Source organism: Haemorhous mexicanus, chromosome 11, assembly GCF_027477595.1.
Source record: "Haemorhous mexicanus isolate bHaeMex1 chromosome 11, bHaeMex1.pri, whole genome shotgun sequence".
Taxonomy (NCBI): Eukaryota; Metazoa; Chordata; class Aves; order Passeriformes; family Fringillidae; genus Haemorhous; species Haemorhous mexicanus.
Genome location: NC_082351.1, coordinates 22,477,420 through 22,491,999, shown reverse-complemented (window position 1 = coordinate 22,491,999; position 14,580 = coordinate 22,477,420). Strand labels below are relative to the sequence as shown.

General features: G+C 49.0%; 1 protein-coding gene across 1 annotated transcript in view; it reads right to left on the bottom strand.

Annotated features, from left to right (window-relative positions):
• The window catches only part of LOC132332460 (contactin-4), a 278,899-nt gene that overhangs the window by 38,783 nt on the left and 225,536 nt on the right, over positions 1-14,580 (bottom strand). Inside the window, exon 12 of the mRNA XM_059856845.1 lies at positions 10,632-10,782. Within this exon, the coding sequence (XP_059712828.1) occupies positions 10,632-10,782 (151 nt within the window). The remainder of the gene's footprint in view (positions 1-10,631; positions 10,783-14,580) is intronic.

Here is a 14,580-nt window from a genome sequence, read left to right as displayed (position 1 = left end):
CCCAGGATGGAGCAGGGCAGGTGTGATTCGTGGAGCCCACTGCAGCACTCCCAGGAGCAGATAAATATTGCTCAGGCAGTAACATATGCACTTAGAGATAGGAATTGTCCTGTCGAGCTCGGGAAGAGTTTTATCACCGACTTTGTGAAAATGAGATCAAGCCCTTACTTGGAATAGAAAGGAAAGAGGGAATCAGGAAACCTGCCCAAGTCCCAGAGCACATCACAAACCTGAGTGTCAGTAAGCACCTGCATGGAAATCTCACCTCTGGGGGCTTGGCTGCACCACCTGCATCTCCCAAAACCTGCCTGCTGCTCAGCTTGGCCTCCTGCTCTGACAGGACACTCCCTTAAATCCCAGCCTTAGAGCATCCATCGTGCTCTGGAGTTTAACTGAGAAACCTGTGTGGCTGCAGGAGCAAAGCAGCAGCCCTGCAGAGCCAGGGGCTGGAGCTCACCTGACCTTGCAGGTGGAAGCCCGTGCAGGGTGGGGAGCAGGGCCAGGCCCTGCCCTTCCCAGCAGGAATGATCCCAGTCCCACAGCACTGCTCAGCCAGGGGCACGGCAGGGATCCCTCAGAGCCTTCCTCACTGCTTGCCCTCTGTTTTTCTGTTCAGCAGGTGGAAACACCTGGCTATGCATGGAATATGAATGGAGTGCAAATGCAGGGCATGAGGCAGCCTGGCTGTGCTCCCCTTCCCGAGGCACCCAGCACACCCAGAGCTGCAGATCACTGCTCCGTGCTCCCCCAGAGCAAAAGTGCTCAGAATTACAAAGTGACTTCTTTCTTTTTTTTCCCCCCCTCTCAAATGGTTTCATTAGCACGGCTGCAATGGAGTAAGGTATTTTGTTTTCTTATCTAATCATTTTAGCATTTTAATTTATGAAGTACAAGCATAACTACCCTTGCTTTCACTCTTGATTAAACACACGCAGCTGAAATATTTCATGCTTAGCCAAGTGAATATTTTAAATATTTTTTTCCCCTGTGAAACAATGCTTAGGATGTCCGATCCTTTTTCTATTACAGGGAGAAAAGATGTCTTGGAGCAAGCATTTAAATGAATGTCAGCTGGAAGAAACACACACTGAGTGCAATTTGAGATAAAACTACCATTGATCCCTTCATGTACAGCCTTTGTGGCAGTGGTGACGTGGCTATTGAAAAGAGACACTGGTGCCAGAGTTCTTCCAAGAGATAATCCGTCTTCTGAGAGAGGATTTAGGTTAAATGTACCTGTGAAAAGCAGTGTATTTCGGCTGACATGATGAATGGCCTATTGTTCCCCTCGCTGCCTGCCTGGGCTGGGGGGCTGGAAGCAGAGAAGAAAGCAGAAGCACCAGGCAGCCCTGACTGCAGTCTCAGCAGTGTATTTGTTCCCTCTTTTCCCAGAGTTCCTTGGCAGGAATAGCTGGAGCAATTTTTAGCCTAACAGCAGCTTTGCCTCGTGCCACAACTCCAGGCAATTGCATTATTTATCAAATTATTTCTGTTTCTATCAGACATCTTTGTAGCTGTTCATCACCTTTTAAATAATGCCTGCCATGCAGTGGGGGTTATTAAAGTGATCCCATGGATGTGGTGGTGGCCATTAGGCTATTTTGGGTAAGCAGTGAAGTTTATAAATCCTCACAGGCTTTACTGCTCAGAGCACAGCCCCCCAAAATCAGGGACACAGCTCACCACTAGAAGGATGGGCTGGTTCAGGGTACAGCCCACAGGTAATAAACAACTCCTGTGGCCCTGGGATGTTGTCCCAGGTGTGACTCCAACCTTTGTGCTGCATAAATCACTCCCAGCCAGGTCAGAGCTTTCTGTTTCCTCCATCTCCATTAAAACACCCCAGGTCAAAGCCAGGCTCCTGGGGCTCCCAGCTCTGATGGTGACAGGGGGACAGAGCCCTGAGCTAAACCCCACCCAGCCCCTGTCATGCCACAGAGCACTTCAGGCTCCCCCTGTTCTCTCAAGGAGCTTTGCTTCCTGCTATGGTTTTTATTTTCTCTGCTCTAAGAACACAGAAAAGCTGATTTTTCCCAGCAAATCCCACTGGAACGTGAATGACTTGTGTCCTGTGGAGGCATCACCTAAGGAGACTCCAGAAAAACCTTTCTCCCACCCTACAATCACCTCTCTTTTTGCAACATTTTTGCCTCCTCAGAATCACACCCTGCAGCACAATCTGCTTTCTCACCTTCAGCCACTGGGACTTCCCACCCTTCACCAGCACCATTCCAAACCCTCAGCATCCCCCTCAGCAGGCAGGACTTTCCAGGCTGGGCTTCATCCTCGTCCTGTCACTCCAGGTGTTTCTGAGCAGGGGGAGAAAGGGACACCACCACCACCAGGGTGGGACATCAGCACAGCTGAGGGCTCACAACTCCAGCCTGAGCAAGGAGGGGACAGGCTGGGTCTGCTCCACAGCTGTCAGGTAAATCCAGGGGGAGGGCAGGATGATCCCATCAGCTGGAGAACCTCAAGTTTTCCATTGGAGTTTTCCATTTCCATCCAGACTCCCAGCTGAGTGGCCTCTCCTGCTGTGCACGCAGCCTCCTGCACACCTGCACCTTCTGGCCCTGCCAGCTGGGCCTCCCCCAGCCCCCAGAGCTGCTGCAGTGTTGATTTGTCTGTGAGGACCTGTCTTTTCATGGTTCACAGAGGAGCCTGAGGTAATTTAGAGCCTCTGTCCAAGCCCATTTAATTTAGTGCACGTCTCTCTCTCAGTGAAGGCAGCAGGAGATAACTCCTGCCTTATCCATGACAGCTGACAGGCCTCTAAACAGCAACCCCCTGTAATTAATTTTCAGGTAAGAACTATATTTGCTCTAAATAAACTGAGGTAAAACCCTGTTGCCTCGAGTTCAGTAGAACATCTCCCACTTCCCCACGTGGGAAGCCATTCCCCTTTGCCCTGGCACTGTCTGTCCATGGAAAAAGTCACTCTCCCTCTTTTAGTACTGGCTTATCATAAAAACCTGCCAATAATATTCTAGAAAGAAAGAAAAATAGATCATCTTTTGCTCAGATAACCAGTTTTGATATGATAGCAGTGGCCCCTTTGGAAGCATCCAACAGCACACTGCCACTGAATTCAGCATCAGCCTAAACCAGCCTTGGATCTGGCATCCCACGTTTGCCCACAATTTCCTTTTCCCACCAACTGTGTATCTGCAGTGAGGGAGCAGTCCAAAGCAAGGATGCTGCATCCAGCCATTATTAATGTCTATAAACACAAAAGCTGTGGTTTGTCACCATCTTCCCTTCGGTCTGTGCATTTTTAAGAGGAGTCTGAAGTGACAGAAGCTCATCCTGACGGAGCAGGGAGGCAGGAGGGAAGGAAGGGAGCACTTACAGCTATTAGAGACTTCATGTAGATGGCTCAGAGATGCCTGGAGTAATAACTCAAATACAAAAATATCCCTGGGTTAGCTAAGAAGAACAGTTCTCTGGAAAATATCTTTCTTTAGGGATGCTGATAACGGGAGGAAACAAATGAAAACCAAACACAAGAACTGTGAGGGACCCTGAAGGGAGCGAGGGGGCTGTGGAGAATTTCAAATAATAGAAACCTTTTTGCCTTCTCTCTCCAAGCACTCTTTTTTTTGCTACACACAAAATTAAAATAAATACAGTCAGAAAGCCCATGCCATCCAAATAAATATTGGAGCAAGCAGATTTGAGCAAAGCAAAGCTTTGTTTTTACAACAGCTTTCATTCCTGAGACGTGAGGCAGTGACAATTTGATCCGGGAGGATTCTGCAAGTCCAGAGGGGTGTGATGGTGCAAAGAGCCCATTTTCCATTGATTTTGGTGGGAAATGAGGACCACCCCCAGGGAAATGGCCCTGCTGACACAGCCCCTCCAGCTGGCAGACAAAGCTGACTGATAAACCACAAACGCTGCCACGAGGCACAGGCGTGCTCCACTCTCCAAACAACAGGCTCAGGACCTGGACCAGCTCTTCTGGTGGCAGTGGAGGGGCAAAACAGGCTGAAAAGCACTTCATGAAAAGCTGAGCCCTCCCTTTCTGCACAATTAGCCAGCAGAGACAAAGCTCTCCACACGCGTCCTCCCGCGCTCGCAGGCGAGGAAAATCCTGTCTGGGCAGCAGCAGGGCTGCAAAGCCACTCCTGCCTTCCCTCCATCTAATGTGCAGTGAAACATTTGCTGTGCTCATTCTTCCAGGGCACTGGCTAGAGCCCAAGGCATGGGAATTAAATGACTTCTACTCTACAGAGAGAAATCCAAGGAATCGTGTCTGGAGTGCAGCATCCAGCCACCCACGCCAACAACGCCTTCCTGAAAAGGACAAGCCAGCACCCTCTACCTACAGCAACCACTGAGCAGGTTTGTAGAGCATGACAATCAAAGGGAACTCCACTGGAGCTCGTAAAAATTTTTCTCTTATGAGAAAAAAACATCCATGCAAGATTTTCAGTGCATCAGCTGCTGACACAAAGTGTTTCTGGGAGCGTTCGTGAGATGGGAGCAGAGGCAGCAAATGCATTCTCAGCTTATTTGTTCCAGCTGATGCCACCCAAATTCAAGCCCAAAGGCACAGCCTTTCAAAGAGAACACATCTTTCCCTCTGGTTCCAACCAAAAATGCCCAAAGTACAAAGGGAAATTACGCACTCGGCTTGTAATGGACATTAACAGGTTTGTGAGATCCAGGGACACATTTACATCACTTCAGTGATGCTTGAATAGCCATCAAAAATATCACCAAGTCTGAAATGTTCATCAGGAATCCTTCCTCCCCTTTCGACATGTAATGATTTCCTTGGATTCTAAAAGTGCATCTCAAAGTATGGCCCTAACTGTAAAATCATTGCCTGCTCTCTCTTCACATAAAAACACCCACGAGAAGAAACATCTGATAATCATTTTTTTCCTTCAAAATGCTCCAGACATCCTAAAATCATTATCAGCTGGAGGACAAGCAGGAAGCTGCCCATGAACTCCAGACTGCACTCAGCAGGCTGACGACAGGCATTTCTCTGGGAAGCAGTGGCAGCAGGGTGTGCTCACCACAGAGCAAACCCCCTCCTCTGGGGAGGGACCAGCTCCTTCCTGGAGCAAGAGAGGGAGGAACAACTTGTAGCTGTGTGTTCAGCACCCAGAGATGAATTTAATAATCATAAAACCATGAGAGACCTCAAGCAGGAACAGCAGCAAGTGACACATTTCTTTCAAGGATGTCATCACGGGACATGTCTGGCTGCAATCCAGAGGCTGGATGCCTCAGGGACAGAGCTCTGGATCCTTCACCCCCTGCACCACTGCAAGCAGAGCTCTGCTTTTAAAATTAATCCACAAGCACCAAGGTGAAAGCCTGATGCTTTTTCTTGGCCCCTTGTGACAGGTTTCTCTTCAGGATATCTTCATCCTGCTTTTAGGGATGTCAGCACGGGACACGTCTGGCTGCACTCCACAGGTCAGATGCCTCTGGGACAGAGCTCTGGATGCTTCACCCTCTCCACCTCTGCAGGCAGAGCTCTGCTTTTAAAATGAACACACAAGCACCAGCTGAAGCCTGCTGATTGCTCTTGGCCCCCTGTGACACATTTCTCCTAAGGATATCTTCATCCTGCTTTTAACAGGACACACCTCGCTGTGCTCTGGAGCTCGGATGCCTCTGGGACAGAGCTCTGGATCCTTCCCCCTCCCCACCTCTGCAAGCAGAGCTCTTAAAATTTTGAAGAGCTTTTACAATTAACCCACAAGCACCAGGTGAAAGCCCTTTGACTCTCTTGAGCCCTTGGGGCACAGCAGCCCTGGGGGTTTGTCCTCAGCCCGGATCTGAGCCGGCTCCAGCAGCAGCACAGGCAGCAGTGCTGTCCTACACGTGTCCCACGGAGCCCTACAACAGCAGCACGCTGCAAACGATCTGCTGGGGAGGCAGGAACAGATTGCTGGTGTTGCAGGAGGCTGTGGCACGGAGTGAGGGACAGGCTCCTTCCAGCTGGAGCTTGGCAGAGCCATCGGCAGCAGTTTGTGCCTGCAAACTGAAATCAGCTCCTGCTTCCACAGGAGCAGATGGAGAGATGGAAATTTTAGGGACCAGCCTAATTATTGATGCACAGAAAATAAACCAGCACCAAACCTGGATTCTACACAAGTCCCTAATCCTTCTCTGGTAACCTGTAGCTGGAAGCATTTATAAATAATAAAATAATTTTTAGGTAATGCCCTCTAAGAACACTGAGCCCAACTGTTAACCCAGCACTGCCAAGGCCACCACTGACCCCTGTCCCAAGTGCCACATCCTTTTTAATCCTCCAGGGATGGGGACTCCACAGCCCTTTCAGTGCTAGAACAAGGTGTGATCATAGAATCAGCATGGGTTGGGTCGGGAGGGGCCCCAAAGCTCATCCCTGCCTTGGACAGGAACACCTTCCATAGACCAGGCTGCTCCAAATCCCAGCCCAGCCTGGCCTTGGACACTTCCAGATCAGCACAGAGCTCAAACCAGCTCCTTATGAACAGGAGACCATCCAGGACAATGGCTTTCCAAGACTTCTGACCACCAAACCCAATGGCTTCCTGGTTCATTTTATTCTTTTTCTGCAGCAAATTGGTTAAAATAAGTGGACGAGTCAGTTATTTCAGATGTTGCAATGAAGTGAAGCCATCTCTGCCACGGTCTGTGCAAAGTGAGATGAATGATGGACAAACTTCAGAAAGCCATTTGCAGGGTGTCATTTTTCATTTTGCCTGGGCAGGATGTAATGAAAACCCGACAAGTTATTGATGGTTTGGTTACCTGTCTGCCTGCAAGAAATTGCACAGGTGCTTTATGTAAAACAAAAAAAAATACAAAGAGTCAACACAATTAATGTGAAGCAATGATGGGAAGCATCCTTTGAGGTTTTCTTTTCTGCTGAAGTGTCACTAGGCTGTGTGTCCAAAAGATACTGCTGGCAATTCATCTCTCAAGTAATCAGGATAAAAATATCACCATGGTTTGTACCCTGGCACCAGCCTGGGGAAGATGTGCTGTCTGTCCCCTTGCCATTTCCTTTCTGGCTGTTTAAAGTAATTAAGCACTAATTAGGAAGTTTGAGGCAACAAATATAAAACTGGAATTTACACAACTTTTTGTACTCAAGGCATGCTGGAAGAATGGGAGAGAAGCTTTTCTTGGTCAATTTTACATTTTTTCCTCCTCAAAATGATGCTGCATCAACATGGACATGTTAAAATTCCTGTTATAAAATAATATCTGTAGGAGGGGGCCCATAAGTGAACAACCTTTGTGAGGAGGATGTGAACTCTGGAGAAATCCATGGCTGAACTCCTTCATGGAGACAAGACTTACTGGACAGCTCTGAAGTGCAGAGGACAGCAAAAAAAAACCAAAAAAAAAAAACCAGGTGAGAGCTTTCTGCTTTTCCTTGGCCAGAATCCCTCCAGCTCCTGGAGAAGGGATTCCCTGCTTCAGCTTTTCCTGGTGGTTCCCAGGGGCTCCAGGGGACCCAGGACAGGAGGGAGCAGCTCAGTGTCCCCTCAGCCTCTCTCCAGCTGCAGTGCCAGCACTGGATGATGTTCTTCTTTACAAACAAATTAACATTCCCTGCCAAATCAATAAGCCTGGAGGCACAGCTGTGAATTAACACATCCAAGAGGCTCTCCAGCTCCAGCTGCCTGGTCCTTCCTTCCCAGGAGGCTGGGATTTTGGGGAGCTCGGGTTGGGTGTTCACTGAGGGCAGGGTGAACATTCCTGCTGTTCCTGTCCCATTCCTGCTGCTCCTGTCCCATTCCTGCTGCTCCTGTCCCATTCCTGCTGTTCCTGTCCCATTCCTGCTGCTCCTGTCCCATTCCTGCTGCTCCTTGTCCCATTCCTGCTGCTCCTGTCCCATTCCTGCTGTTCCCTCCCAGTCTCCAGCCCTCACCTTCTGTTCAGGACACCAGCTGTGGCTGCCACATCCCTGGAAATGTCCAAGGCCAGTTGGATGGGGCTTGGAGCACCCAGGTGTCCCTGCCCATGGCACCCAGGGTGAGTTTTGAGGTCTCTTCCAAACCAAACCATCCTGGGATTCACAACTTTGCAAACCGAATTTTCCTCCTGGACTGTCCTGACTCCTGGCTGTGGTGGAGAGAACAGGGAAATACCTGGGAAAATCAGGACCAAAGTACTGAAATCTTGGAGCAGAGCAGCCAGTTTGGGTGACAATCACAGCAGCTGGCTGGGGGTGCAGTTTTCTGTCCCCAGTGTGAGTCAGCCAGGCACTCCTTGCACTCCAAACACTTCCATGGCTGAGCTCGCTGGGAAAGTGGCAGCACGTGCTGCTTCCCTGTGCTTTCCTTGGCCTCCAGCTCCAAAAAACACCAACATTCCTGCTGCCAGCTCACACATCCCAGAGCTTGTCAGCCCTGCCAGACCCTGGGACAGCTGGGAGGATCTCCAGCAGGATCCTGAGCGTGCCTGGAGTATCTGGGTCAGATCCTGCTCCAACAGTGCACCCTCTGCACAGAAACTGGTTTAATTAAGGTAACAGATGTTGCTACTTCACAACTCACAGGGAATGTTGCTTAATTGGACACTTTCATATTCTTTGCTACCAGCACAGAACATCATTTGTTTTTTTATGCATTTCTTTCCTTACAATTAAACAGTATAAACAATGCAGGCACTGTACATCCCTGGAGAAGAAACAGCTCTAATGATGCAGGGGCCTTACATGAAGAAGAATGAGAGAAGAACAATTTGGTTTGGGGCTTAAAAGTACAATTATTTTTCTGTCCCAGCCTGAGCACGTGTCTGGTGGCAGGGTAAATATGACTTCCAGTAGCTCTAGGAGAACATTAGGAACTAAGACTGTTGTGTACATATTCTAAATAAAAGTTTTCTTGCTTTTCCTGCCCTCTTTTTGCTCTTGGGGGGCCAAGGAAGAGGGGAAGAGTGGGAAGCTGTGGGGGAACAAGAGGAATGTGAATCTGCTCCTGAGCCACACAATGCTACAGCTTCACCTCTGGGAAATGTCTCACTCTGGGAGGAATAATAAATGGAATTATTGCCACTAGGGCATGAAAAATAAAAACCCCTTTGTCTAGGCCCTAAACAAGACCTGAGAGAAGAGGGAAGCCTGGCAGGGGAAGCAATGCAGACCCTATGCATCTGTATCTGTGCTAGAGCAGTTCCTATATAAAATTTACCTTCTGGAGTCAGGCCCCCAGCATCATTTTGACTCAGCTGGGCCTCCAAGGCAGGATTTCCATTATTATGGAGATGAAGTGCCTTTAATGACTGCGATGATCTAATTGCACCCCGGGGCAGAATCCCTAATAACACAATTGCACAGTTCTCAACCAGCAGTAAGAGCTGCCCCGAGGCCATGGGATTCATTAGAGGTGCAGCACACTCTACCTCTGCCTCCAGAGAGGAAACTGAAACCTAAACCCATAAAGCTCTATTTTATTTTTTTTTCCCCACCGTGGTGGTCTCTGCTCTGGGGGCAAACATTGAAGAACACCCTTTGTTTTGCCTCCTGGACAGCAGGACTTGCAGAGCTGGAGTTTCAGCAGCAAGAACCATGCACAGTGTCTCCAGCAAGGAACTGAGCACCACACACCAGCTGAAAAGCCACAGCAGCCCCAGGAGAAGCTGGGAGGGATTGCCATGGGCACCAGCATTCAGAGCCAGCACTGACAGGTGCTGCTCCTAACTCCACCTGGACTGGAAGGATCATCCACATTGACCAACCTGCAGCTGGGGAAGGATCCAGATGTTCAGGTGCCTCTCTGGCACTCACAGGACCCTTTAATGTCACTTTAGGCAGAGATTTCATTGAAGTTCCTTCTCCCACGCCTGTCTAAAAGTTCTGTGCCCTGTCCTAGATGAAGAGATTGCAGCAGCAGCTTGTCCTGGCATCTTGCACCCTGAATTTCAACAGGTTCTTTTCAGAACAGCCAAGAAAGTTCTGGTTTGAGGACCTTGCACAGCAAGGGGGTGTGGGGAAACACTGGAGCTGGGCTCCAGGCACTGCTGCTGTCCCCTGGGGCACTGGGGGGTGGGTGACATTTCAGCAGGCACAGGAAGCAGAAATGCAGCAGGTTTAAGCAGAAATGCAGCAGGTTTAAGCAGAAATGCAGCAGGTTTAAGCAGAAATGCAGCAGGTTTAAGCAGAAATGCAGCAGGTTTAAGCAGAAATGCAGCAGGATTGGGCAGAGCTCAGGCACTTGGCCCCTCTTGCCTCTAAAGGCAGACAACAAATGACAATGTCATCCCCTAATTGTGCATTTCATATTAATTCTTGCCCCCAAATAATTCCTGTTTGCAGGACACTGAGTAACATACCAGAGCTGTGCAATTTGCACTAGAGGCTTTTATCTCCTGGGAATCTTTTTTTTTTTTTTAACAATGGTTATTTAGAGCACTGCAGAGGCAAAATATTTGGTTTTTTTGGAGTGCATTTTTTTCAACTTCTTGGCAGGGATGATTTAATAGCAGACAGAGATGGGATGGGCACCATGGGAATAGGAATCTCACCCCCAGCTCCCTGGGATTGAACACAGGCTGTCTCCTCATATACTGCAAGTCAATTTTGCAAAGCTATTAATGACAAATTTAGCTTTGATTGCTGAAAGTCCCTGGGTTAGTTAATGAAAGAAATGGTTACTTTAAGACATTACCTCTCGTTTTCTCTTAGGATGTCTTTTCCTTTCTTCCAAGAATAAGTAGGTCTGGGGGAGGCTTTGGGCTTGCACTCAATGATGACTTCACCACCCACTTTCACAAGAGTCAACTTCTTCAGCAGCGTTTTGGAAAAGTCTGGCCCGATGGCTGAAAGCAAACCCAACACAAACCAGATCAGAATTCCCTCAGGAAAAACCAAAACCAGGCTCGTTTGAACTTGACACAATTCCAGGGCTGTTTCTCACTTGCAATTCCTAAATGATTGGACTTTGTGAACTAGTGAAGTCTGGATGGGGTAAAAAGACACCTGAGTGCTTCTTTCACTGCAAAAATTACTCGATTTGTTTAAAAATGTGTGTTCAGCTAAAACCTGAGAAACCAGTAACCCCACCATGCCCATCTTACTGGGACAGCACCCCCAGGAACCTCGTGCATGAGGAGTGTCAAGGGTTTCCCTTTCCTGTGTCAGGATCATCCTTCTGTCAGGCAGGGAACTGCTCACAAACACAGAACCCACCTAATTCATCAGAAACATTAATATTGCCAGAAAGGCTGACACTTTTATGCTTCCTATTCATAATTATTGCATGAACTGGGTTATTTATTTAAATTCTATAAAGGTGGGAGGCTCTGACACAGCCAGGTCCTGAACCAAGCAAGACAAGGCAAGACTTGTTGGCTCCAGGGCACAAGGAATTATCTTCTCCTGCCCCCAGGGCACAAAGAATCACCTTTTCCTGCCCCCAGGGCACAAAGAATCACCTTTTCCTGCCCCCAGAGCACACTCCTGTGTTTTGTGGCAAACTCTCAGATATCCACTGAGGTGACCCCCAAAGCCCTGCAGCCTCTCTGCAGCCTGGGGAACAAGGAGATGCCTTGGCTTCTGATTCCTGCCCCAAAGGCTTTGCAATGATCCCTTTGCTGGGCCCTGAGGCAGCTCTGGCACTGAAATCCCCCAAGACAACCAAGGGTTTCATTGATATCAAACAGGACCATTCATTTTGTTAATTGAGAGAGCTCAGAGCAGAAGGTGAGGCAGCTGAAGGGCTTTAGGAACAACTCCTGCTGATGGGAGCTTGGCTTTCTGTTGGAGCATTGGCAGCAATGTCTGCTCTCTCCATCCTCCCTGCTGGCTCCTTGGATCCCCCTGCCCATCCCTGGATCCTCCCTGTTCCATCCCTGGATCCTCCTGTTCCATCCCTGCATCCCCCTGCTCCATCCCTGCATCCCTCCAGCTCCATCCCTGCATCCCTCCTGCTCCATCCCTGGATCCCTCCTTCTCCATCCCTGCATCCCTCCTTCTCCATCCCTGGGTCCCCCCTCTGCTCCTGCTCCATCCCTGGATCCTCCTGCTCCATCCCTGCATCCCTCCAACTCCATCCCTGCATCCCTCCTGCTCCATCCCTGGATCCCTCCTGCTCCATCCCTGCATCCCCCTGCTCCATCCCTGGATCTCCCTGCTCCAGCCCTGGATCCCCCCTCTGCTCCTGCTCCATCCCTGGATCCCCCTGCTCCATCCCTGGGTGCCCCTGCTCCATCCCTGGGTGCCCCTGCTCCATCTCTGGATCCCCCCTCTGCTCCTGCTCCATCCCTGGGTCCCCCTGCTCCATCCCTGCATCCCTCCTGCTCCATCCCTGGGTCCCCCCTCTGCTCCTGCTCCATCCCTGCATCCCTCCAGCTCCATCCCTGGATCCCCCTGCTCCATCCCTGGATCCCTCCTGCTCCATCCCTGGATCCCCCTGCTCCATCCCTGGGTCCCCCTGCTCCATCCCTGGGTCCCCCTGCTCCAGCCCTGGATCCCCCTGCTCCATCCCTGGATCCCCCAGCTCCATCCCTGGATCCCTCCTGCTCCATCCCTGGGTCCCCCTGCTCCAGCCCTGGGTCCCCCTGCTCCATCCCTGGATCCCCCTGCTCCATCCCTGGATCCCCCTGCTCCAGCCCTGGGTCCCCCTGCTCCATCCCTGGATCCCCCTGCTCCATCCCTGGGTCCCCCTGCTCCATCCCTGGATCCCCCTGCTCCATCCCTGGGTCCCCCTGCTCCATCCCTGGATCCCCCTGCTCCATCCCTGGGTCCCTCAGCTCTCTGCCCTGTCCTTGCCTCCCTTTTTGCTGCCCCAGGGAGATCAGAGTTGAGCTCTCCCTGCTCTGCATCACCTCCGTGCCCCAAGACAGGATCCAAAGCTCACCTGCAGCTCCTGGGAGACAAAACCCCCCAAATTCCCTTTCCTCAGGGCACCTCATCTGCCTCAGCTCTTCTGGCTGTCGTTCCTGCTGCCAAGGAGGTGAATAAAGCACAATCCCACACTGAAAATGGGATGGGCTTTATGACCCAACAGTGCTCCAAGTTCCTGCACCAGAGTTTTTGTTTTCCACATCTAATCACAGCCGGGGACTTAATTCTGGCACTCAGAAATACAGATATGATATTAAATGCTGTAAAAGAGCCCCAAAACCAGCACTGGCTTTGTAAAACACTCCAGAACTAAAAGAGGCATCCTGAGGGCACTTCCCACCAATGCACCCAGAACAAAATACATTATTATTTATATCATTATTAATAGATCATCACTTCTGAAACTAATTTCTCAGATGATTGTCCCAAATTTATAAGCAAAAGAGATTTTTTGGAATAATCCTGTTACTCCCATCTCTGTAATAAACAGTTTAGACTGGTTTTTTTGTGAGTCATTTGCTGCATTTTCCTGCTCCTGTGTGAGACACAGGAGTTGCTCACTGTGGGTTTATTCTGTGACGTTCAAAACGTTGTCATTTGACATTTAGAAACTCTGGGCTCATTTCTCAGCACTGCCACAACTTCCTTGTGCCCCTCCAGGAGAAATGAATTTAATTTATTCACACCTTTTGTTTGTCAGGCAGGGATTTTAATGACCTTTCTTTCCCACTCTAGGCCCACATTTCATTTCTCCAATTTGTTTTTTAAACATTTAGCCTGAAAATTCAGGCTAGACAAGAATGCATCTCAGTCTTCTACAGTGTCCAGCACCACTGGATTCTGCTTTTATTTAAAGACTCCAGGCAAGATAATTGGCAATAATAATTGAGAAGAATCACTCTGAGAAAAGCTCAGTCTGTAATTTTCCATTTCTCTCTTTCACTTAATTTTGGTGTAAGTCTCACTTGAGGTGATTAAACACCACCAGCAGCAAGTGCTTAACTTCAGGACCTTTTAAAACAACCATTTAAACACTCAGATCTGGTTAAAAGCTAACATTTCCCAGGGAGGGCTCAGAACGTTGCCCTGCTTTGAAACTCCAGTGAAAAGGCAAACCTGCTGCTTTCCTTTCAAATTGTGCCAAGCTAAATCACAGAAGCACAGGGATTTATCTGCAGGACACTATTTGGGTGCTTTTCCTGTGACAGACAGAAGCAGAGCTGCAGAACCCAAGTGAGAAGTTGGCCAAATAAATATTCCCTGCCAGGTTTCTCAGACCAGACCCTCCAAAATTTGGTTTTTTGTGTGGACACGAGGAGCTGCTGGGCACAGGGACACCCTGGGAGTCCCCACCAACAAGGATTAAACCTCTCTCCTCTGAAAAGATCTTCCTCCTTCCCAAAGGTCCATTTTTACCAGGTTTCAAATAGACAAGAAAAGCATCAGTGGGTTTATTTCGATTTCTTTCATGTCCAATAAATCTCAGCATTGTGAAGTCTAATTTATTGAGCATTATCGTGCCTTTCTCCAACAGCAACACACACAATCCTTCAAATGAATTTTTTTTCTATGCAGGCATCTATCACTGACGATAAAAAATGACCAATAATTGAAAATCCCATAGCTGGAAAAAACCTCATGTTTTGTTCTTCAGGATAATTCAGAGAATGCTGCTACTCAACTTTTGGTTTGAGAGCAATGAAACTGTTATTTTGTAATCAGGAATTGTGTTTAACCCTTTGAAACTACATATATCCCTATGCTGAGCAGGG